The sequence below is a fragment of the Panthera leo genome, chromosome B2 (assembly GCF_018350215.1).
Source record: "Panthera leo isolate Ple1 chromosome B2, P.leo_Ple1_pat1.1, whole genome shotgun sequence".
Classification (NCBI taxonomy): Eukaryota; Metazoa; Chordata; class Mammalia; order Carnivora; family Felidae; genus Panthera; species Panthera leo.
In genome coordinates this window covers 25,666,566-25,692,487 of record NC_056683.1, presented here as the reverse complement: position 1 = coordinate 25,692,487, position 25,922 = coordinate 25,666,566, and the positions used below count along the sequence as shown (strand labels likewise).

At 42.0% G+C, this 25,922-nt stretch overlaps 1 protein-coding gene across 2 annotated transcripts; it reads left to right on the top strand.

The window, feature by feature from the left end:
* The first annotated feature begins 182 nt into the window (after positions 1-182).
* On the top strand, positions 183-25,095 carry WRNIP1 (WRN helicase interacting protein 1). 2 transcript variants are annotated; one of them, XM_042938085.1, is made up of 7 exons: positions 186-1,385; positions 3,562-3,753; positions 4,994-5,235; positions 18,647-18,876; positions 22,877-23,032; positions 23,729-23,808; positions 24,386-25,095. In XM_042938085.1, the coding sequence occupies exons 1-7, from the start codon at positions 570-572 to the stop codon at positions 24,659-24,661; spliced, it is 1,992 nt and encodes a 663-aa protein (XP_042794019.1). In that variant the 5' UTR covers positions 186-569; the 3' UTR covers positions 24,662-25,095. The 2 variants fall into 2 exon arrangements, with proteins under 2 accessions (XP_042794020.1, XP_042794019.1); XM_042938086.1 differs by lacking the exon at positions 23,729-23,808 and having other exon boundaries at positions 183-1,385; positions 24,386-24,604.
* The last annotated feature ends 827 nt before the right edge of the window (positions 25,096-25,922 follow it).

Genomic DNA, 25,922 nt, shown 5'->3' with positions numbered 1-25,922 from the left:
GTGAAAAGCCGCTTTCCCAAGAGCAATCTCGGCGCGTTTTCACCGACTCCTTTCCGGTGTCACCGGCCTCGAAGGGCGCGGAGGGACGCCGTTATCGCCACCGCGCACTTCTGCGCACGCGCAACCCGCCACCCTCACGGCCCCTCACAAAGGTGGCTCTCGCGGCCGGCCGGAAGTGGACGCTCAGCGGTCAGGGCGGGGTACTGTGTACTACACTTCCCGAAAGGCTGCGGCAATACGATGCCAGCGGCGGCTTGGTCGAACTGCCGCGGACTACACTTCCCGACGCGCCGCGCGAGACGTTTCCAGCGGCTGCTGAGGTAAACGGCTGCGGACTACTCTTCCCGACGCGCCGCGCGAGACACCGCCGGCGGCCGGCCGAGGGCGGGCCGACGCGGGAAGCTCCGGACGTGAGGCATGAGCGGCGCCCTCCCTCGGCCCGCGCGCGTTCTGCTACCTCCCCGAGCGAGGGTCGCGCGGCGCGGGGCCTAGCGGCGGGCATCTCAAGCCCTCGGCGTGAGCAGGGGCTGCTGCGACCGCGCCGGGAGCCGGCGAGGGCGGCGGCCACCATGGAGGTGAGCGGGCCGGAAGACGACCCCTTCCTGTCGCAGCTGCACCAGGTGCAGTGTCCCGTGTGCCAGCAGATGATGCCCGCCGCGCACATCAACTCGCACCTGGACCGCTGTCTGCTGCTCAACCCCGCCGGGCACGCGGAGCCCACGGCCGGGCCACACCGCGCCGGGGAGCGGGCCAAGGGGCTCTCGCCGCCCAGCGCCAAGAGGCGGCGGCTTTCCGAGAGCTCGGCTCTGAAGCAGCCGGCCACCCCGACGGCGGCCGAGAGCAGCGAGGGCGAGGGCGAGGAGGGCGACGACGGAGGCGAGACCGAGAGCCGGGAGAGCTACGACGCGCCGCCCACGCCCAGCGGCGCCCGCCTCATCCCCGACTTCCCGGTGGCCCGCTCCAGCAGTCCCGGGAGGAAGGGCTCGGGAAAGAGGCCGGCGGCAGCGGCCGCCGCGGCGGGCAGCGCATCTCCGCGGAGCTGGGACGAGGCGGAGGCGCAGGAGGAGGAAGAGGCGGTGGGCGATGGCGACGGGGACGCCGATGCGGACGGCGAGGACGACCCGGGCCACTGGGATGCCGACGCCGCCGACGCCGCTGCCTTCGGGGCCAGCGGTGGGGGCCGCCCGCACGCCCGGTCGCTGGCGGCGGAGGAGATTCGGCAGATGCTGGAGGGCAAGCCGCTGGCCGACAAGATGCGTCCCGACACGCTGCAGGACTACATCGGGCAGAGCAGAGCCGTGGGGCAGGAGACCCTGCTCCGGTCCCTCCTGGAGACAAACGAAATCCCCTCTCTTATCCTGTGGGGACCGCCCGGCTGCGGCAAGGTGAGTGCCGCCTTGACTGAAGGGTTCCGAGTATTGATCTCTACGGGGTCGGGCGTGCATCTAACGGGCAGAGAGCCCTGGCGGAGGCCGTCCCGGAAGAATCCGCCCGTCCACCCTGGATATTGAGATTGAGGCCTGAGTGCAGGGCCTCAGGTACCATCCGAGCCGGGCAGTGCCTGGCCCACAGGTGGAATCAGTGATGGGTGTAGAAAAGACACACCCCGCCAGATTTGTAAGACACGTTTTCTGGTCATTTTCAAAATGAAGATGTCTGAATTCATAGGTTTACAAAAATATTTGGACTCTTAGATTTGATCTTTGTGTTCCAACGTGCGCCCCCACCCTTCCATTAATGACCCAGTTCTCAAGGAAACGACGTGTTATAAATTGCAGAACATTGGTATATTTTATTTGTAGGTATATGGGTTCAGCTTTGGGGTGGGGGGGGAATCAAAATTTGTTTTTGTTTGTTTCAGTTGTGTTTCCTTCCCCTCCCTGTAGCTGTTGGTTTAATTTAACTGATTTTTTTTTTTTTATGTTTGAGAATGTATTTATTTAACAAGACTAATAGAAAACTCTTTTCCTTTTGCAAATTGTCTTGACCTAGCATTTCCATAACTCTCCTCATAATGCCTTCTACTTTAGAGAAGAAACATCAATGCATTTTGATGTCCATCTTGTTAGGAACTAGCACATGTCCAGAGGAAGGCAGTTAGGATACTGGGGTCTGTAAGACATGTCATTAGAAGAATACTTAAGAAACAGTGGCAGAGTTAAGCAAGGTAGAGAAGGCTAAAAGGTGTTTAAATACTTTTTTCTATCCACAGAAAGAAAGAGGAAGATGAGCACCAGTGAGTGAAAGGCAAAATTCAGGATCAGAGTGTAAAGAGGCTCTCATAGCTTTGTGACTCAGACTCCTTAGTTAGTATACAAGGGCTTTAATGATTTTTTTCCCAGTTTTTCTTTCCAGCTTCATCTGCATCTTAATCACACCTTCCTTTGCTCCAGTTCCTAGAATGCATCTTGCTCATTTTGTGTTTTCTTCACACTGATACTTTCCCTTTGGCCAGGAATAAATCAGGTCTATCCCAGATAATATTTTACCATGGTGGTAGATTTAGTAGTTACCCCATTTAGGAGACTGAGCAGGAGTATTATTAGTAGTTGTTCATGAACCCTGCATAAGATCATGAGCATGGCTAATCAGCTGTTGGTGAACCAGATGGCAAGAAAAACTCCCTAGGAAAATGAGTAGGGTAAACTAATAGAAGATGCCAGGCAAGAGATGTAATGGGCTGCTCAGTGTAGTGATTGGTGATCAGGCACAAGCCTAGGTTTATGTGGGAGTCTATAGGCTGGGGTTTGATAAAGAAGCAGCCACAGTATCTAATGGTACCATACAAATTTTAGAAAATAAAGTGCCACCTTTCCATTCATTCAGGACCAAATTTGTTCTTCTCTGTAAACATAGTTTTTCTTTATTCCTATTCTTACTATTATACTTTACTGCTAACAATAATAATGATGTTAATAACAGCATATGCACATAAGCACATTTATGGGGCACCTGGTTAAGTGACAGTCACTGATCTCGCCATCATTTTCTCATGACTGCTAACATGATCCGAGTGCTATTGTTTCATCTACTTCCAAAGTAGACATTCAGAGGTGGCAACTTGCAGTGCTCTTAAATGCTTGGGAATTGTCATTGGTCTTACAGTGCAAAGGCTCACTCCTTTTCTAGGCTTCACTGATAAGTTTCCAGTTGTAGAATTGATTGATTCTGTGGTTCTGACTCACATTTCTACACCTAGTCCTTCAGCAATAATGCTTTCTTGGCTGGAAGAGGTCACAGCTGTCACTCAGGCTCTGCTAAATCAAGACAGCCACCCTTTATGGGGATTCCAAAGATCTTAGAGTCCCCAAAAACGGAATCAAACAGGGTTAGGTATAAAGGAGAAAAGGTCAGGATTGGCCTAAGTTTTAGCTACTTTCCTGTTTTATTTTTAACATTTTTTTTAATTTTTAAAATTGTGGTATGGTATTTTGGATTGTATCTTTGCTGCTGAGCATTCTTAAGAGTTCAAGTTGCTTGGTAAATAGTGCTGATGCTGCTTGTGTTAGTACCCATGGGTGTCTGATCAGCTTTCCAAACTCTGTGTGTCATATTTTCTAGACCACTCTGGCTCACATCATAGCCAACAACAGCAAGAAACATAGCATAAGATTTGTGACATTGTCTGCAACAAATGCCAAGACAAATGATGTGCGAGATGTCATAAAACAAGCTCAAAATGAAAAGAGCTTTTTCAAAAGGAAAACCATCCTTTTTATTGATGAGATTCATCGGTTCAATAAATCTCAGCAGGTATATTAACTTCTTTCTACGTTTTGGTCATTATGAACATAAACTATGTGAGGTCACTTTGAAAAGCGTAAAAACGCAAATGATAAGGACTGTTGTTATTGTTAATTTTCTGTCTATAGAGAGGTTTAGACTATCAGTCCATCTCCTTTGAGCCTGTTTCCCCACTTCGTCTTATTGGGTTTTTTGTGGTTTTTTTGGTGACAAGAAAATGCTTTCTCTATATGATAAATGAAAGTATTAGTATGGCCCTGAGCTATACATATCAGAAAAGCAGCTTGGGATCAAGTTTATCATTTTTACAGATTTTGAATCTAAATATTAGGAGTCACAGTAAGCAGTTTACCTTGATTGTAAGATCATTATTTCAACATTTTTAAACTTCTCTCCTACACAGTGTTACTTTTTCATTTTCAAAATTAAAGAGTGTTTTCTGTGACCTCAGGTTCTCAGCAGGGTAAATGTTACAAGATCTAATCATTACTATTATTTAAATGGCTTTCTGAAATAAAAGTACAAGGACAATTTATTTTTATAAACAAAGCCAAGCCATTTTTGCATTCTTTCTAAATAAGCATTAACTTTTTTTTCAAGTATACTTCTTTCTTTGATTTATTGCAGCTTTTTAATCAGAGAAAGAAATATTTTACAAAACCCTACTAAGCTTTTGTTCCTGATCTGAATCTCTTTTTAAGTGGACCCTTCAGAGTTCTGACAGGTTGTTATTGCTCTAGGTTTCATTAGACCATTGACTCATCTTAGTATTTCTTCCCTGTAAGGCAACATCCAGTGTTTATATAGTCACCAATATGTATTTACCAGCTTTGTTAGGAAGAATAACTATTATGATTGAGTACTCACAAAGGAAGAAAGTTTTAGAAATCCTAATGTTTTTGTGTTTTATTAGACTTCTACAAATAAATAGCTGCTATATTTAAGCTATCTGGCAGATTAGAAGATACTTTTCTAAGTAAAAAAATCATTTACCTGGAAACTACATTAGAATTCTACTTTGGGCTATTAGTGTACCAGCAAATGGCCAGGCTTAGACATTCATATTCTAAAAGATGTATTTTCAGCTTAAAAAGCCTGAGTTGCACTCTCCCAACAGTGCATCCATATCCAATGAATATAAAGCTGTTCCAGAATTCAAAATTAGGAGAAGGAAAGAATAACCAACTTACATAGGATTCTGCAGGTTGTTGACTGGAATCAATTTCTTCTGTTTTCCTCCCATGATTAGGACACTTTCCTTCCTCACGTGGAATGTGGGACGATCACTCTGATTGGGGCAACCACGGAAAACCCTTCCTTCCAGGTCAATGCTGCTCTCCTAAGTCGCTGTCGGGTTATTGTTCTTGAGAAGCTTCCCGTAGAGGCAATGGTGACTATTCTAATGCGAGCAATCAACTCCCTGGGAATCCACGTCCTAGACTCCAGTCGTCCTACTGACCCTCTGAGCCACAGCAGCAATAGCAGTTCAGAGTAAGTTGACTGTGGGCAGTATCTTGGGGGCATACACCTCCCAGAGATTCCCCTGGCAGAGGGCCAGAAACGGCTGGATGGCAGTAAGGAGAGGGTGGGGACAAAGAAGAAATGTTGATCTAGTAATGAAAACAGAAGTAGAGGGAAGTGGTCAATTATACCAACAAGTGTATCTTTGCAAGCACTTCTTTTAAGATGGATTTTATAGCCCTATACAGGGTGCATCTAATTTTTCAAGCTTTAACATCTTTTTGCCTGTTGTTTTAGTTTTTGGGTATTTGCTTTTGTGCTTAAGGATTTTGTTCTTTTTCTAACACTTTTTTTAAAAAGGCTTGGAAGACTATGAGAAGGCTTATTAATTATTTTCTTTCATGAAATAGACTTACAGATCTTTCGAGATTTGTATTCAGATTCCAATTTCTTTTTTCCTGCACTTCTCTTTTAGAAATACTAAATAAAAATTAATGTGTTATCAAACATTTTTAAAATTTTTTTAGAATTATTTTTGCACACTTTAAAAGTCAAACTCAATTCTATGAAAGTAAAGAAATTTTAACTGAAAATAATACATTAAAAGCTCTCTCTTCCTTTTGGCAATCTATTCCTGTATCATGAGTGCCACATGAGTTCATTAATACATAGAGTATATATGGTGTATAATCAATTAGATTACTTGGGTCAGAGGTTTTCTTTATACTCAAATATATTCTTCAGATGTCATTTATTCATGTGTCAACTGAAATAACACAGTGGAACATAATCTGGTCTGATGAGAGACTAATGCCTGCCTCTTCATGCTCTGGACCCCACAGCTGCTGGTGCCTGCCCTGAGGCCAAGTTCTGGAGCCACTCTTCTGTGAGGATTAAAGTACAAGACATAGTTTTAGATTCAGGGTTTAGGTTTCAAAAGTCTCTCCCTGTGTGTTTGGCCTCTCCCATTTGCCTCTGTCTCTTGGAGGAGGAATTATGCTGTGCCTCATGAAAGCCTTGAAACATGGCCAAGGACCCCCAGGCACAAAAGGTCACATCATTTTAGGGTGGAATTGTGATGGCATAGCCATCAAAATTATGGCTAAAAAGACATATGGAACCTGCTGGTATCAGTTAATGTACTCACATCTAGTATAGCTTTCCTTTAAACAACATTTTCACTATAAAAATACATATAACCAAGTGATAAACATGATAAGAAAGGGGGAGAAATATCGCAACATATTTCCGTGTATTTTTTTTCTGTGTGCTGATTATCGTAATATATCTACAACTTTATATCCTGCATTTTTATTAATTTAGGGTAATTTTATTGATTTCATTCAGGTCATGATTTCATGGAATTGTTGTTCAGATACCCTCAGGCTTTTTTCTCCAATCACTGCCATGCCATAATTAGGTGAAATGAGAAGGACAGTGGAAGAACCATGGAGCTCATTTTAAAAAGGATTTTTACATCTTAACAGGATCTCTGAGTCATTTGCATGCACATTAAAATTTGAGAGGATCAAGTGAAAGAATTAAGATTTCTCTTATTATTGAAACTGGGAGCCTGATACAAAAGTGAGCCAATGATCCTTAATCTGCTAAAATTGAATTTCAGTCAGAGAAAACCTACCATGTCTAATAGGTTGTTTACTTTTTCCACTATCCCTCATTTGAAATTGATGCTAATTATTACTTATTTTCATTCACTTGTTTATTTTGTTATTCCCATCCCTCCCCTTCCTGGGGAGGGCTAAGAAGATAAGAATTTGTCCTTCTTATTCAGATTCCCAGCACAGTGTCTAGTGTATATGTGTTTAATAAATGCTTTTTCAATGAGTAAATTCTGACTTTCAATATGAGAGAAGTAGTTTAATTTTGATTTTGGAGTGTGTAGCATAAGGGTTGATTGCTCCATTCCTCAGGTATCAAGAACCTTTTTCTTTAATATTGTCTAAGCAAACAGTGAAATCAAAGTTTATTAAACTTGAATAATTGGTCTACTTGTTAGCAATTCTGACAAGAAAGTTAAGTTGGGAAATGGCATAGGCCACAGAGAGAACTCTTGTAAGTGACTTCCTAACAGAAGCACCTGACCACCCTAATTGCTGTGGAGAATTAAAAATGGATTTTATTTTCTTTCAATTTTAGGTAAAATTAAACTTTCACGTCTATTGACTGGCTTCAAATATATATACATTCTTGTGGGTGTAAGTTAAATTTGGTTACACTAATCCAGCTGGAAGGATAGGAAAGACTTTTAACCCCAAGTAATTACTTTCTCTGGGAAGCCATGAGTGCATTTGTAGTCTTATATTTTGGTGTCCTAGTTTACAGAGAGGTCTAGACTGTTTCAGGTTGTAGATGAGATGAGCTGAGCAGGTACTGGTCTGAAAATGAATCAAGCTGATGCTTACCACCATTCTTGATTTTTCTTGAGGAATTGTGAATTCTTATGTAGTATATACATTTGTACATGACATATTCCCATTAGAGTGAGATAAAGCCTTCTTTTTAAGCTTTTCCCTCTGTGTTTATTTATTTAACATAAATTGAAGGCCCTGCATATGCTAGACCTTGGCTGAGTATTGAAAAGCACATTCCTGTGCCTTTAAAAAGCTTAGTGTGTGATAAGGAAATAGAAGAGTAAATTGGCTTCCCAGGGACACATGATTGCAATATGACCAAGGAGCAGTGGGGGATAGAGAAGAGGCATCTAGAATATGTGAAATCAAATATTTCACCTGCTGGATGAGGGAGATGCTGAGTTAAAGTTCGGAGGGTAAGCAGAACTTAACTAGATGAAATGGAAAGCTCATTTTGGCAAGGGGATACAGCATGTAAAAGGCAAGGTGGTAATAAGTAGTATGATCCATTCATTATGGCTGAGTAGAAGAGTGGATGTGAGGAAGTGATGGTCAGTGAAGCCAGAGAGGGAGGCAGAGCCAGATTATGAAAGACTTGTGCTCTAAAAGTAAGGTGAGTGATGTGGAGAGCTATGGGAAACCAAAGAAAGTTTTTGAGTGAGAGAGTAAGTGACATGCTCAGCTCTGTATTTTAGGAAGAGGAGTATAGCATTGGAGAGGATGGGATGAATGGAGTCAAGTCCCATCTTCCCCACCCCTCACCAGGCAGCAGGAAGACCAGTTAGGAAGCTATTGTAGTGATGCCGAAGACAAATGACAAATGCAGGTGACTTGAACAACAAAGCCAGGATCTGCTCTGAAAAATTGCAAAATCAGGTCTGTAGGCTTGGGTGTGAGGAGGGAGGAAAAAGGAGTGTCCAAGATGACTTTGATACCTGGTGACTGGGCAAGTAGTTGTATGCTTGAAAAGAAAGATACAAGGAGATGTGGAGTTCAGTTTAGGACTTGTTCAGTTTGTGGGGCCTCTGGATGATTCATATGGAAAGGTTTTCTAGGCAGTTAGATAAAGAAGTCAGGAGAGCAGTAGAAATGTTTGAGCCCAGAGATTTGGGAGCCACCGGCATTTCAGGGATCGTATATCCCATGTGTTTGAATAGGAGAGCTAAAGAGGGCCAGGAAATAAGGGCAGTGAGTTGAGGACTTACCAGCATTTATTTTGTAAGAGAGGAGACAAAGTCCAGAAAGATAAAAAAACCATAAGGATGCTTCAGCAAGGAGGGAGTACTCAACATTATGGAACCACTTAGGATTAGGTTGGGTTGCATATAACAGGGAAAAGAATCAAATTAACTGGCATAACCAAGATAGAACTTTCCTTTTCATGTAAGAGTCTGAAGATAGACAAGCGTAAAAAATGCAGTTGCTGGTCAGCCTCATGGCATCCTCAGGGACCTGGGCCCTTATCTTTCTGCTCTACCACCTTTAGCACATGACTTCAATCTCATGCCCCAAGTTGCTCTAGCCATCATACCTGCATTCCAGGCAACGAGATGGAAGAAAGGCATCTTCCCTATACTCTCCCATGTTTACCACCTCACAGCTTTAGTGAAACATCTGCAAAATAGTACTCTATTCAATTGTGAGTTGATTGTGAAGAGAAAGATAGAGATAAGTTGGTAAGTTATGTTGAATTATCTGTACCATGACTCTTTTGGTTTGTATGGGTAATCAGTAGTGTTCATGTATTTTGCTAAGCATTTTGGTCACATGGTACAAACAGCGAAGCACGTTATCTGTGCACTGGGTTAATTTTGGAGACCAGGAGAAAAAAAAAATCCATGGTCTATTATCCATTGAGCTTGTAATGCTGGAAATGAGGAAGTGAACTAGTGGTTAGTCACTCCAAGAACTTGCAGCTTTGAAGGATTATAGATTCCACATAATAGGACACACACATATCCAAAAACCCCCTAAAGAAGCCGTTGTTTGTGGGCCAGATAACATGCATTCATTTCTGGATATGAAGAGAGAGAAGTGAGGAGCCATGATTGCCTTGTCACTAACTAGGCAGAGTTCCAACAGTTGGTTGGAAGAGTTAACATGGCTCTGTCCTTCTGACGTGAGGGTGCTGTGGCTTAACTCAGACTGGGGCTTTTCTCTGATCACAAAGAGGAGGACCAAGACAAAACAGCTGTAGGATCATTTGGTTTGTTTTTATTAATTAATATTATTATTAATATTATTACCTGCCTTTCAAAAATAACCTTTTCTAACACTGAATGGAAAGAAAGGTAGTGGAACACTAGAATAGGAAGTACCAATCAGGAGTTACAGGTTTAGTTAGAGTGGATTTTAATAACTCTCCTTAAAAATAATTTGATACAAAGAAAGAAAGGTACATTAGCATACATTATAAAAATTACAACAAAAATAATGGCAACCAGAAACATCAATCAGTTAACAGACCTTGTATCTGTTTCCTGTTCCTGCCATCACAAATTTTGGATATCCCCTGCCTTTTGAAAGTTCACATTACACCACTTCACATTCACAAAAGACCTACATTAATACCTATTGTCATTAATGGAAGAAATTTGAAGAGGATTTTCACTCTTACCCCAAAAAAAGGCAAAAAGCAAAAACAGCATTCAACACTTGTTTTACAGTGAATCATAGAGACAATGCCCACCTAGCAGGGAGAGTGGCGCCACCAGGCCCCTTCCCCGGCAGCTACACTCCGCATCTCGGCATCCTGCCACTATAGTTTTGGATTATGTCTGTGAGCATGTGCTTTATCTCAGTCCGTTTTGTACATCTGTTGGTAAGATGTGTCCTAAGATACCAGAAAAGCCTAAGAGAGGTCACTTTTGGGGTTTGAGAACACTAAAAAATTTTCATTATAAATTAATGGTAATTGCCTCTTCAATGCCATTTTGCCTTGTGAAAGGTTTCAAGGGTGAAACCTTTTGGGTGGGGGGAAAACCTGTACCACAAACTGGGTGGCCTACAACAATATTTTTATTGTTTTATTCTCTCACAGTTATAAAGACTCTGAAATCCAGCTGTTGGCAGGCCACATTCCCTCTGAAGGCTCTAGGATAGTCTTTCCTTCTAGCTTCTGGTGGTTCCTGGCATTCCTTGGCTTGTGGCAGGATCAATCCAGTATCTGCCTCCATCTTCACATGGCAGTCTTTGTCCCTCTGCCTTCTCTCTTATTGTCTCCTGTGAGGACATTTGCGATTTAGGGCCCATACTAAATCCAGGATGATCTCATCTTGAAATCCTTAATATAGTTAAATTCACGGGTTCAGGGATTAGGATTTAGGCACATCTTTGGAGGCCACTATTCACCTCACTATTCCCTACCAGGTATAAGGTATAGTGTAATAAGGAAAGATGTGTGCCTCCATGGGATTAAACACAAAGGGGATTTATGTCTGTGAAGTTTAGGTTCTCTCTTTTTGGAGAAAGTAGTTTTGTTTTGTCTTATTTTTAGTCTTGTTATCCTGGAAGCAGCAGAGTTGACTCTGCCTTGAAGATTTGCAATTCTAGAGAGAATGCTACTGACTAGGCTAGTTAAAATGATTCTTACAAGAAAAATGGCTAATGTTTATTGAGTGTTCATGATGTTAGGCACTGCCCTAAGATTTTATGTCTCATTTAATTCTCTCTGATGTCGGTATTGTTATCTCCTTTTATTAGATGAGGAAACTGAGGCACATTGCTTGAATGCAATGGAGCCAGCTTCTGAAGGCATGTTTCTAACTACAGTCATCCTTTAAGACATAATTTGAGTTTGGTTCCAAAGCACTGCAGTTAAGCTAGTGAGATGAATTTTTGGCTCTCCATTGAATACAAAAGTTACGTGTATACTACACTAGAGTGAGTTAAATGTGTAACAGCATTATGTCTAAAAAAACAACATACCTACTTTAATTTAAAAATAACTTTACTGCTGAAAAATGCTGTACATCATTTGAACTTTCAGCAAGTCTTAATCTTTTTGCTGGTGGAAGGTTTTCCTTGATGTTGATGGCTGATAACTGATCAGGGTGGTGGTTGCTTAAGGTGGGGTTACTGTGGCAATTTAGTAAAATAAAACAACAATGAAGTTTGTTTCATTTGCATCAATTGACTCTTCCTTTCACAGTTTCTCTGTAGCTTGTGATGTGTTTGATACCATCTTACCCACAGTAGAACTTCTGAAATTGGAGTCTATCCTTTCAAACTTGTCACTGCTTTACCAACAAAATTATCTAATATTCTAAATCTTTGTCATTTCAACAGTCTTCACAGCATCATCAGCAGGAGTAGATGCCATCTCAGGAAACTATTTTCTTTGCTCATCTGTAGGAAGCAGTTCCTCAACCATTCAAGTTTTGTCATCAGATGGCAGCAATTCAGTCACATCTTCAGGTTCTACTTCTAGTTCTCTGGCTGTTTCCACCCCATCTGCAATTCCTTCCCCCTCTGTAGTCCTGAACCCCTCAAAGTCATCTGTGAGAACTGGAATCAGCTTTTTCCAAACTCCTGCTCATGTTGATATTTTGACCTCTTCCCATGAATCACAAATGTTCTTAAGGACATGTGGAATGGTGAATCCTTTCCAGCAAGGTTTCAGTTGACTTTGCCTGATCCATCGGACGAATCACTATGGCAGTTCTAGCCTTACAAAATATTTTCTAAATAATAAGACTTAAGAAGTTGAAATGACTCCTTGATCCATTAGTCACAGAGTGGGTGTCGTGTTAATGGGCATGAAAACAACATTCTTCTCCTTGTACATCTCCATCAGAGCTTTAGGATGACTAGGTACAGTGTCAACGAGCAAGAATATTTTGAAAGGAACCCATTTTTTCTGAGCAGTATGTCTCCACAGTGAGCTTAAAATATTCAGTAAGCCATGTTGTCAGTAGATGTGCTGTCATCTAGGCTTTGTTGTTCCGTGTATAAAGCACAAGCAGACTAGATTTAGTATAATTCTTAAGGGCCTAGGGTTTTCAGAATAATAAATGAACATTGGCTTCAACTTCAAGTCAGCAGCAGCATTAGCCCCAACCAGGAGAGTCATACTGTCCTTTTAGGCTTTGAAGGCAGGCTTTGGCTTCTCCTCTCTAGCTATGAAAGTCCCTAGATGGCATCTTCTAATAGAAGACTGTTTTGTCTACATTGAAAATCTGTTATTTAGTGCAGCCACCTTCATTAGATCTTTTGGATAACTTGCTACAGTTTTTACATCAGCACTTGTTACTTCACCCTGAACTTAATGAAGATGGCTTCTTGCCTTAAACCTCATGAATCAACCTCCACTAGCTTCAGACTTTTCTCCTGCAACTTCCTTACCGCTCTTAGCTGTCACAGAACTGAAGAGAGGGTCTGGCTCTGTTAATTTCCTTCAAGAACTTCTCCTTTGAGTTGATAATTTGGCTAACTCTTTAGGGTAAGAGGCCTAGCTTTTGGCCTGTCTTGGCTTTCAACATGCCTTCCTCACTAAGCTCAATCATTTCTGGTTTTTAAAGTGAGAGACATGCAACTCTTCCTTTCAGCTGAACACTGAGAGGCTACTATAGGGTTATTAATTGACCTGATTTCAGTATTGTTGTGTCTCAGGGAATAGGGCATCCTGAGGATGAGAGATACAGGAATGGCCGGTAGGTGGAGCAGTCAGAATTCAAATATTTATCAGCCAATAAATTCTCTGTCTTATGTGGGTGTGGTTTGTGGCACCCCAAAACAATTATAGAGTAGTAATATCAGAGATCACTAAACTTACAGATAACAAATAATAATGAAAAAGTTTGAAATATTGCAAGGATTATCAAAATCTGACCTAGAGACATGAAGTGAGCAATTGCTATTGGAAAATGACACCAATAGATTTACTCCATGTAGGCTGGCCACAGACCTTCCAATTTGTTTAAAAAAAAAAAAAGTGTGGGGCGCCTGGGTGGCTCAGTCGGTTAAGCGTCCAACTTCAGCTCAGGTCACGATCTCGCGGTCCGTGAGTTCCAGCCCTGCGTCGGGCTCTGGGCTGATGGCTCGGAGCCTGGAGCCTGCTTCCGATTCTGTGTCTCCCTCTCTCTCTGCCCCTCCCCCGTTCATGCTCTGTCTCTCTCTGTCTCAAAAATACATAAATGTTAAAAAAAAAAAAAAAAAAGTGTGGAGTCTGTGAAGTACAATCAGAAGCACTGTAAGGGTGATGTGCCTGTACTCAGTTTAGAAGGGATCTAGGAGCAAGTGAAGCGAGTTACTTTCACTTAGTACCAGGTTAAAATGCTACTGGTGAGGGACACCTGGGTGACTCAGTCAGTTAAGCGTTTGACTTCGGCTCAGGTATGATCTCTTGGTTCGTGAGTTCGAGCCCCGCATCGGTCTCTGTGCTGACAGCTCAGAGCCTGGAGCCTGCTTCAGATTCTCTCTCTCTTTCTCTCTCTCTCTCTCTCTCTCTCTTCTCTCTTTCTGCCCCTCCTCTGCTCGTGCTCTCTCTCAAGAATAAACATTAAAAACAATTTTTTTAATGCTACTGGTGAGTATTAACATTCTAATCTTTCTCTGTGTTCCTTTGTATGAGAACAACACTTTTAATTTGTAAAGGATTAGGAAAAAAAGATTCTCATCTATAACTTAGCAGTAGTGCCCTTTTTTTTTAAAATTTTTTCTTGTTTGTTTATTTTTGAGAGGAAGAGAGCACAGGCTGAGCTGTCAGCACAGACCCTGACGTGGGGCTTGAACTCATGAGCCATGACATTACGACCTGAACCAAAGTCGGATGTTTACCCGACTGAGCCACCCAGGCACCCCAGCAGTAGTGCCTTTTAACCACATCTATACACCACATTTATCAGGAATACATTTTGAAAATATAATTGACCCCTGAACAACATGAGTTGGAACTACACGGGTCCACTTATACACAGATTTCTTACAGTAGAGTACTGTAAATGGATTTTCTAAATAACCTTTCTCTAGCTTTATTGTAAGAATACAGTATGTAATACGGATGACATAAAATATGTGTTAATTGACTTTTTGTTATTGGTAAGGCTTCTGTCAACAGTAAACTATAGGTAGTTATGTTTTGGGAGAGTGCAAAGTTTTATGCAAATGTTTTTTGTGTTGGGGGTCATTTCCCCCTAACCCCCACATTGTTGAAGGATCAGCTGTTCCTGTGCCCCAGGGACGGGGGGGGGGGGGGGGGGGGGGGGGGGGGGGGGGGGGGGGGGGGGTCTGTCCCTGGAGATTTTAGAATCACTAAATCTGTGGTTAGATACATACATCTGTATTTTAGGATAGTTCTCTGTAATCTGATGGACATCCCTGCTTGAGGACCACTGTTAGGCAATTGTTACCCTGACCATGGAATGTTCCCTTTTCTTTAGTGAAAGATTCACAGAGTATTGTTTTATAACTTAGGGAGAGAGTTTAACTGAGCCATACATATTTTTTTTTGTTCTGCCATGAAGTAACAGGTACATTTTCACTTATTTCACTCCTCCTCCAACTTAAACATCCCACCATCTAAAAAGAATTCTCCAAATCTCAGTATCAACCACCAGAAAAACAGTGTACAGAAAGATTCAGGCCCTTGGAGAAAAAAGGAAAGGAGGAAGTTTTCTTTGCAGCTTGCTTCCCATTCCTGCTAAGACCAAAGTATTTTTCTTCATTTAGAGAAATGAGGCTAAGTCTTTTATTTCTACATCTGTAAACTGGAAATATCTTTTCCAATGCACTTATTTTAACCATTTTTTAAATTATGGAACAGTGTTTTACAATGTAATTTATTATCTATTTCTTAGGAGGATAATGTGAAAGTTCAGACACTCTATCCCCAAAGTAGATTTTGCCTTATTTAATTCCATTCTAACTTGGAAAGTTACTTCCAAATGGAAAACATTTTATAGGTTTATGCTTAAATTTTAAAATAACATCTTTGGACTAGGAGCACTCTTTCAAGATAATTTGTACAATAGTTACTATCTGCTAAGGAGTTTTGCAAATCTCAATATAAATATTCCTTATTTCATTGTTCTTGGCATGAGCACTCTCATGTGTTCCCTCTTCTAAGATCACAAGATATTTTAACACATTTTATTACTCTTCAGAACCAAGGTAGTGTAAATTGGGGTTCAAGATATATTGGAGGATAGATAGAACTTTTTGAACATCTGTACAGTGTTCTTAATAGCAAATTTCCATTAGGTAATTTGCTTGTGTGACCATTGTGAGTGCCTTCAGCAGTCGCCTTTTATTACTTGAACAGAGTTGCTGACAGATTCATTTGTGTTTAAAAATACTCATCATTTTGGACAGGGGTGAAATTTGGAATGTGGAACATACCAAGGGGGAGAAAGAATGGAGCAGTGGGAGCCTGGGTGAAAGCTCTCAACTCTGGTTTTACTGTAGTAGCTCTCTCACTCCCTGTGATGCCAAATGTGATTTAAAAGGATACCAATAGAATAACTCGGACTTTAATTAAGAGTTTAAAAATTAAAGGAAGGCTCCTATTTTCCAACCACATAAAATACCCATTTAAAGGCCCATTTACATTATGCTGTTTATATATCTATGGAGCAGTTTGCTAGTTGGCTTCTTTCATAATTAATAAGGCCTGCTTGCTGACTGTATGAGGACCAATGGAAATGGGGCAGGATAGTCAATGCTGGGGTATATAAGGACACCCATCTTTTTTCTGTCCCCAAAGCACTTCATGCCACTAAATATATGTAGTGGACAAATTCATAGCAAGAGGATATGTACCAAAATACTAATATTAAGGTAGTACAGCAGTAGATAACTTTCATTCCTTTCTCTCTCTCTTTTTCAAGTTTTATGTACTGTACATTTTGTAAAAAAAAAAATAATAATATTCAGAGTTCTGAATAGCTTGTTTTTCAAAATATTATATAATTGTTAAAGATGCAAACTATAGTATAATCTCAGTTTTGTTTTAAAATTTAGATATAAAGTTGATGGTTGCATGGGTAGATGGATCATAAAGGAAATTCAGCATAATACCTAGTAGCTATTATCTCTAGGTGGCGCAGAAAAGGGTTTTGTTGTTGTTTTAATGTTTTTTCATATGTTACAATTTTTAAAAAATAAACATCTCACTTTGAGATTGTGGGAAGAAATTGAAATTAGTCCATTCATTGTGCAGATATTGAATGTCTATTCTCCATCAAGCACTAGGGATGTAAGAAAAGAATAAAACATAATTCCTGTCCTTGAGGCCTCAACATTTAGTGGAGATAAATGACAAATGTGATCAACAAATGGCCCAACTCCATTGGACTGATGGTTCAGTCAGTTAGGATTGATTAGGGCTCCTGCTTTATTCTTTTTCCTTCCTGTAAATGATCTTGTGGGCTCTTTGTTGCTAGGAAGCTTTCCAAAGAGGTAGAAGGCTTTGCTTTTGTTAGTTCTGAGGCTGAAATTAGATGTTCAGGCAATTTTGTTGCCTCTACCCCCTCCCCCCACCTCTACCCCCTCCCCCCAATATGCACACATGTGTGCGCACACACAAAGACAGTGTGCTGTAACCAGGCCCCAGGAGTGCCCTTCCCTTTAGGGTACATCGGATGCTACCACACTCACTCTGATTGTTAGTCCCTCCTAACACATTTTCTTTAGTATGTGTTGTCTGTCGTCTTCTTCCAGATCATCTAGAATCTGCTAAACAGTGTATGTTTGAGAAATGCTTCCTTGGCTTTACAAAGTGCCAGTGATGTGGGCCTCGTGTATTTTTTGAGTATCTGTCTGGTCAGGAAGGGAGGAGGTTGGATTTCTAAACTGTAACTATGACTCTGGGGCCCAGGCAGCTAGCTGTCAGGAGTCTGATGAGAGAGTCATTTCATTATCAAGCTAAAACAAAACAGGTGCCTTATGTGTGGTGAGAGATGAGAAAGTGGAAGTCTTGGCTTTGATAAAGATGGGATGAGATGAGGCAGTCTTTAAGATGTTAGAAACATCTTTTAGTGAATGAAATGCAACTTGGTGTTATTCAAGCTATTCACCAAAGTGAAGTAGTAGGTGATGGGTGTATGATAAGGAATTATGCATGGGCCTTCATAGACAAGCTGGGTCCCCTTTCATGGACTGAACCCCCCTCCCCACCATCCCTCCTTGACCCAGCCCAGTAGGTGCCTGTGCATGGTTTTCCAAGTAGCTGATTTGGACAGTCCTAATCAGCTTATTAATTACTAGAGACATTTTCAGCTGAAAGTTGGCAGTGACATGGGGGAGCTGTAACTTTGAAAAATTATTTTTTGTTTTGCAAATGTGCAGCTAACAGCTATCCAAGAATTAGGACCCTTCTAGGTAACTAAATATGTGAGATATTTTGTCTAACTAGAAATAGAAAAGTTTACTGAATTAGACTTGACAATAAATCCTAATTAGACCTGTATGCAGGTCCACATTTAGAAATGTGATGGTAGGTGCCTGACCTAAGGTCTTACAGCCAAGTTCTGTCAGAGTCTTCTGTTAGATGCCCAGGCTAGTGACCTCTCTGCTACTCTGTGTAGGCTTTATGTAATTAATACCTAACCTCTTGGAAGCACGCCCCAGGCCAAAATCCCAGAGGCCTGCTTCTAGTGCCTTTGTCCAAAGTAGCTGGGAACCTGATGTGTTTGTAAAATGAGGGAATTGAACTGCATGATTTGATGCAGGCCCTGCCCTGTTTGGAAAGTGATCTGAGCACACCTGTCTTGTCAGGTTGGGGACTGTGTTTGAAGTATGTTTTCTGTACACTATAGTGAAGTCCTAGTGTTCCTGTGTTTTTCACTTTTCTGTAGGATAGAACCAGAGAGACCACATATCTTTCCATGTCTCCATCATACATGGCTTATATGTGTGTGCTTACACAGTAAAATAATCGTGACTCAAGGTCAGTTCTCCGTCTAGGTAATGCTTAACATTGTTGACAACATGAGTTAGGGAGAGAGGGCAGAAGCCTTGAACCTAAGGTAGCTTTTTAGTGACCTTGCTAAGACACAGCAGTTCTGTAAGAAGTACTACAGAATAAGTGCAGAACATGAAAGTGGTAGTGACTAACCATGCTTGTGTTGCAGGCCGTCCGTGTTCATAGAGGATAAAGCAGTAGACACTCTGGCTTATCTTAGCGATGGGGACGCCCGAGCTGGATTGAATGGACTGCAGCTGGCAGTGCTGGCCAGGTTAAGCTCTAGGAAGATGTTTTGTAAGAAGAGTGGGCAAACCTATTCTCCTAGTAGAGTTCTGATCACTGAAAATGATGTGAAGGAAGGCCTCCAGCAATCTCATATTTTATATGACCGAGCAGGTAAGTAACCGAAATGTGAAAAGAGGGAAACTTTAATGAAATAAGTTGTGTCCATATACTCACATCCCAGGCTTCTGACTTTCAGCTGAGTTCAAAACATGAACTTGATTCTCAGTTGGATCTCCATATTGGTAATTGAATTAAACCTCCAACTCAGAGCCTGATTTCAAAGACCTAGCTTCCTGACCTTTCTTGTGAGAGGCACAGAACAGAAGCTGTCCTGATAAGAATTGAGAGCTTTCATGTTTGAAATTGCAGGCTTCAAACTTTCCTTATAAGGTAGGTTGGTATTTTTCCATTACTCTCTGGTATAGTGCCTTTTAGAATACCAAGTATTTTTGAAAGCCCCTACATTCACAGTTGATAGTAATTTTTGTGATCATTTATAATGGCAGTAAATAACAAGAGGACTTTTGCAATAAGTGACTTATTTCTATTAGTTTAATGAGAATTAAAATAGTTAATTTCTAGAGTCTCAACTAAAAATGAAGTTAAATGGATCTTGATGTGATGCTTTTAGTTTAATAGCTTTTTTAAAATACTAATTTTGCTGTGTACACTTTTCTGTTTTTATAGCACTGCATTTACAGTTACCAGATTTGAAAAAAATATTAAATGTCATAAGCACAGCACAGTCATATCTTTTGGTAAAAGAGATGGATGGTGAAGATAGCATACGGTAGATTAGGCTGGACTCTGGGGCTTGTGTATTTGTGTGATTCTGGATAGAATCATATTGTAATAACTGGAATAATTTCCATACCTTTAAAAGCTATGCCAGAAAAAGAAGCTGAGAATTGAACATTCCAGATATCATGTAGGCAGTAGTACCTTGTCTACAATATTTCCAAATGCTTTTTGATGATGGAGAATACTTCTTACTGGTTAGAGAAGGGAGGTGGAAGAGCTTAAATGACTTTTGGTTCCAGGCACTGCCTCCTATTGAGTTGAACAGAAAACTGTGTGACTTTGGGGAAATGACAGAAGCTCTTCAGCCTTAGTGTGCCTCAAATGATTGGGGGTGGGGATGGGGGGTGCTAATAAGCACTATGGACATATTAGTAAGGACTCCTTAGAGGCATTTAACAAATAACCCTACTTTCTGATGTGAACGTGCCTCTTGGCAGGACCTCTCCTAGCAGAGCTCAGAGATCCCAGGTGGCCAGCTATCTGTGCTCCCGAATGTCATATGAATGCTTAGAAAACCTGAAAGGTAAAGCATTCTAGTCTTGGAGCTTTGCTTTACTTTTGACCAAATACAAGAATTGGGGACACGAACAAAAGTTTAAATTTTAAGAGGCAAAAATATTCCCACGTACTGGACTCTCCATTGTTGGTGTTCCAACAACAGGAGTTCTCTCCCTGCTTGTACATGTCCTAAAGGAGATTCTTCATTTTGACTGGATGGATTGGAACTATTTTTTCACATTTTATCAGACTGTCATTTAAAAACCAAAAAGCTACCATTTAACATAACATTAACTAGCATTGAATATTTAAGTATCTTGTACATATTGTCTTTTTTTTTTAATTCTCACAATTACCATAGGAGGTAGTTATTATAGTCCCCATTTTACAGATAACAAAGGTTGCCTTAGTTCACAAAACAAGCGGTAAAACTCATTCTTAACTCCAGGTGCCAGACTGGTTCCTAGGACTGTGTCCTTCCCCACTCCAGCCCCACCCTGAGGTCACCAGTTTCCCACTAGAGTACACTCACACAGTAACACACACTCACGTGAGTACACTCACACCCATACACACACAGTGGATGTCAGACATGTCATAGGGTTTCTACTTCTTAGGGCTCATATTCCATTCAGGGGAGCCATGCACAATGGGGACCACTCTCTCTGTGGCTCTTGTGCTGCCCCAGGAAGGACTGGGGACAGTAGGAGGCTGCCTGGGGTCGGGCCTTGAGAAACCACACATTCTACAAGTCAATCCTTAATGTGACCATCCCTCCCCTCCCCCCACCTCCAGCCTACTCCACTGTAGCGTAACAGCACAACCATGGATCTGTAGACGCTCATACAGTTCATATCCTAGAGAATTGTTCTCTTCCAAGCTGTGTTCCATAAATAGGGATGATCGAAGCATTGCCCTGGAAACCTGCTAGCTTATACTCTTGGGCCTTTTTATAACTCTGGTGAGACAAAAATCCCCACCCCCACGATTTTAATTATTTCTTTTAATGTCATCTAGTGTATAGCTACTCACATGTAGGATCCAGTAACTAGCTCAGATATTTCTGCATCAGAGTAAAGAAATTTCCAGATGAGAACAAATTCTCTGCCTTGCATTAAGGTCAGGATTCTACATAAATAACTTGAAATTTTAGGTTAAAAAGTGGTATATGATAAAAGCAAAAATGAAAGCTAGCCTAGAGCGGTATCTAATGCTTACATGTTTCTGGAGTGCTTACTGCATACCAGGCATACATTAAGACTCAATCCTATGAACCACGTAATCTTCTAATCCCCACATTACAACTGAGAAGCCTGAGGTGTAGAGAGGATCAGTAACTTGCCCGTGGTCATGGCTAGTAAGTATGACACTCAAACCCAGGCTGCCTGACTTTAGAGCTCATGCTCTTAACCGTATTTACCTTTCAGCTTTGACCTGCAGTAAAGGCATGAGAAAGTGAGTAATGTTTGTGTCAGGGAGATTCATTGCCATGTTCTCATTTACATTTGACAGAAAGTGAAGCAGAAGTGGCTTCTTTCATCTCCCATATATCCATGAAACGGTCAGGTCTATGAATGAGGGGTGTGCCAGAACCTTGTGGAGTTCACCCAGAACATTCTCACAGCCAGTCTCCGTGACATTGTGACTTAGCTGAGGAAGCCGTGAGCTAGAGGGCAACTCTGCTTGTCCACAGAAATCTGGTGGCTGAGCTGAAACCATTTATCTGCCTTCTTCCTGAACAGGAGGTGCTCAGGTCCCTGCAGTTAGCCTCTTGGGTCTTTCCTCCTTGACAGGCCAGCATCTTGTCCCATGAAAGCCATAAAGGCCAAGTATTGTCTTACCAGCATGGTCAGATGCTGGGACTTGTTCCCGGGGCTCAAATGCTATGCAGAGCAGGTCATGATCTCACTGTCCACATTGGTGCCTGCTTGGAAGGGCTAATACTAATAAGAATAACCCCCCAGCTCTCTCTCAGGAAGAGGCTGCCCTCTCCTCGAACATAAGAAAGAGATGATGGTTAGAAAATCATGAAATGTGTGCAAATACAAATATTTAGATAAAATTTTCTCTTCTTAAATATGTTTTTTAAAACCACATTTCACTGATTTGTTTACATGTGAATCCTGGGTGAAAAGTGGGAGGAGACCAAGTGGTGAGGGCAAGGGACTACAGTGCTTTCCCGGTGAGAGCTGTCATTCCATGTGTCTGCCCTTCTGGGATCCTACCACATGGGTGTCCCAAACCAGATTTAAATGACCACAGCCTTCAGATACCAGAAAGGCAGCTGAAAAGGACACTGAGGGACAAAAGGACTGTAACAGCTGTCCTTGCCACTTGACTCTCCATCCTAATGGCTACAACCAGACCCAGGGTCAGTTTTCCTCAAAATGACAGGGGGGCACATGGTAGAAATGGAACATCAGAATCCCTCTCCTTCCTCGCTTGGCTGTGGCAGTCCAGTGGGGCCCCGGAGAACCACCTCTCCTCGCCTGGTCTGTACTCCCTCGCCGCATGGACAGCACAGGTTCTAAGGCAGCCTCCTTCTCTGAGTGGACCAGGTTACCAGACAGCCCCACGGGCCGTACAGGAACTGCATGGGTCTGCTCCATGCCCATGGCATTGCACCCTCCCGCCAAGCAGCTTGAGGATGGCTGTCAGATCTCACTCTCCCCAGGCTTTCCTGGGTCCCTTATCCAGGCTTCCTTAAAATCAACCCAGTGAAGCAAACCTATGGCTCAGATGACCCTCCTGTGAGCTTTGTGTGTTCCCACTTCTGGCCCACAGTTGAGCAAGTACTTTTTGTGGTGTCTAGGAGAAGAGCATTACAACTGCATCTCTGCACTTCATAAATCAATGAGGGGCTCAGACCAGAGTGCCTCCCTCTACTGGCTCGCACGCATGCTTGAAGGAGGAGAGGATCCGCTGTATGTGGCAAGGAGGCTTGTGAGGTTTGCCAGTGAGGACATAGGTGAGTGTTCTGGGAAGGACCCAGACCCTGGTGTTCACAAAGGATGGGGTTGCATGGTGTTGGGGGCAGGAATGCTGCTGCTTTTTGGCCTAAGAATTTCTTGGTATGATGTGGACAGGTAAGGAGAAGATAAGACAAGTGTGGACTCACGGGTTTATTTCTTGGCATTGAGTGTGTACTTTTGAGTATCTATGTTCCTAAAGTCATCAATGTTTCCTCTTCAGTAGTGATTTTCCTAACATGAGTATTGAAATAAAATATTTTAAATGCTTTGCAGTCACGTGTTCAGGTTTTCAGTGGACACCTCCTGAAACAGAAATGGAAGGTTCTAGACACTAAAGAAAAAGATTAGAAAAGCTTTACTTTTCTTTGATGTTAGTAGATGTTTTGGTTTTCATGTGTGTGTCCTTGTGACTGTGTCTGCATGGCCTTTGCTCCTCATGTTTGTTGTATATACGCCCTTTTCCTACTAGATGTAGTTTTTATCCATGAGGAAACACTTTACCACTCAGTAAATATTTCTTGAATAAGCTAATGAGATCAGAGAAAAGTCTGTCCATTTTGCTAAATGGGATTTTTTGGTCAACAAAGTCCACAGGCAGTGGTGGTCTCTAGTCGCAGCAGCTCGCTGACTGGCCTGGGTGGGAGTGTGCACTGTGACTTAAACTTTCCTCTGTCTTTCTGTGTGTGTGACAGGTCTGGCAGACCCATCTGCGTTAACACAAGCAGTTGCTGCCTACCAAGGCTGTCATTTTATAGGCATGCCCGAATGTGAGGTAAAGTCATCAGCCAGTTCTTTGTAAATCAGTTCCTTTCTCTTGTGCTGTGTCCCTTTGTGGATTTGAACATCCATTCTACCGTCACCTTTAATGTGTGAGCCCACTGAGGAAGCTGCTTGGCTTTTTAACTCTCATTTTAGAAGCTTAGACACTAGAGAGCGAGGAGACCTTAGGTGTCAACAGCAGAAACTTTTTAGTAGTCCTGGTTTCGGAGGAGGTGCTCAGGCTTTCCTGGGGGCAGAAGTGTTGAAACAGCTGAACAGGAAGTTTCTGTAAGTTCACCCACAAACAGAGCAGCTTCATATTTATCTTTTCTACGTTGGGGTTTTAACAACAAATCATTTAGTAAAAAGTTCTGTTTAACAAAAAAAAGGATATCATTGGTCTAGTTCACCTCGCGCCTCCTGTAGGAATTTCTTCTTCCCATCACAGGTGGTTATCTGGGCTGTAGGCAGAAAAGGGGGTAATGAAAGCATGGTGGGAATCTTTTCAGAGTTAACCAGAGATGTCATAAAATATTCCACAAGACAAACTTTCTGGCACCTTCATTATAAATGTTTCCTTCTTGCCGTAGGTGCTTCTGGCCCAGTGTGTAGTCTATTTTGCCAGAGCCCCAAAGTCCATTGAGGTGTACAGCGCGTACAACAACGTCAAAGCCTGCCTGCGAAACCACCAGGGGCCTCTGCCCCCCGTCCCGCTGCACCTGAGGAACGCGCCCACCAGGCTGATGAAGGATTTGGGCTACGGCAAGGGCTACAAGTACAACCCCATGTACAGTGAGCCTGTGGATCAAGAGTACCTGCCAGAAGAATTGAGAGGAGTCGATTTCTTTAAGCAGAGGCGATGCTGACTCTTGTAGGCTTTGATGGCAGAAGGATGTGTCTGTTTTTTAGGGAGAGAAAGAGTAACTGGATTGTGAAGTTGGTTGCCTGGTGGAAGTTCAGAGAGACCAACATTTTGTGCCAGAAATGTCAGAGTTCTTAGGTGGAGGCACATGTATTTCAACTAAATGTGTAACATTGAAATTGTGTTCATTTGCACTCTGTGCAATGGTTATGCTTATGAAAATATCTGGCAGCTTTGTGCAATGAATTAATGTTATAAGGAATTATCTATTTTGTCATAGTATTTAAGTCATAATGTCATTTCAGAATTCAGTTCTGTAGGATTTTTTTCCTTTAAAAGATGTATATTCAGGGTAGTTTGAATTGGTAAAAAAAAAATGTAATTGTGATTTAATACTGCATAGTGTTTTGGGTATTTTTTTTATATGCAAAGGTCTTATGAGCCAATAAAACTATTTCAAAGTACTCTTCAATTCTTTCATGTCTTTGCCACCTGGGATCCTAGCTACCAACATCGGTTACCATCACATTTTGGTAGGTAAATACTGTGAAAGAAAAATTCCCAGAGGTGAGAAGTTTGGAAAGCTTAGTGAGAAATCAGTGTATCTTTTTGAAAATCACTTTTAATTTTTAAAGGAATACATAGAATTTTAAATGGCTTATAAAAGAATCCAGTAGTCTGTTCATGCCTCCAGTTTCTTCTTGCAGCTCCATGTTTATAAATGATACATTCCTGTTTTACTTTTGTGTTTCCTAAACTTAAATTTACCACACACACACACAGCTTAGTTGCCTTTGTACCTACTGCTAATTCTTTCCAAACTACTTCATAGCCATCCACAAGGATGAGCCCATCAATCAGTTTGTCAGTTCTGTTTACCCCCTTGGTGTGATGCCTCCAGGGCAATGCCACTGCTCTCTGGAATGCTGCACAGCTCATGTCCTCGGACTTCCTCTGCCTTTCTCCTAAATGAGAATTCCTGTTTTCTCCATAGTATTCCCTACCTTCTTGGTTTGTTCCATCATTTCTGCACAACACATCCTTTGCTAGTTTTACCAGGCTACAGAGATCGTGAGATTGCATTGTGCGAAATCCCTCAGACTGGACTGGTTGTGCTTTAGTGCACATTTGTCATCCCAGAATCTCCCTTTCTTGTGACCCTGAACATCTTTGTGCATGCCTCACATGTTCTGGTTTGCAGGATTCTATGCTTTCCTTTTTCTGCTTAGGTGATCCACATGCTTTAGTCGCTTTATGGAGCAAGG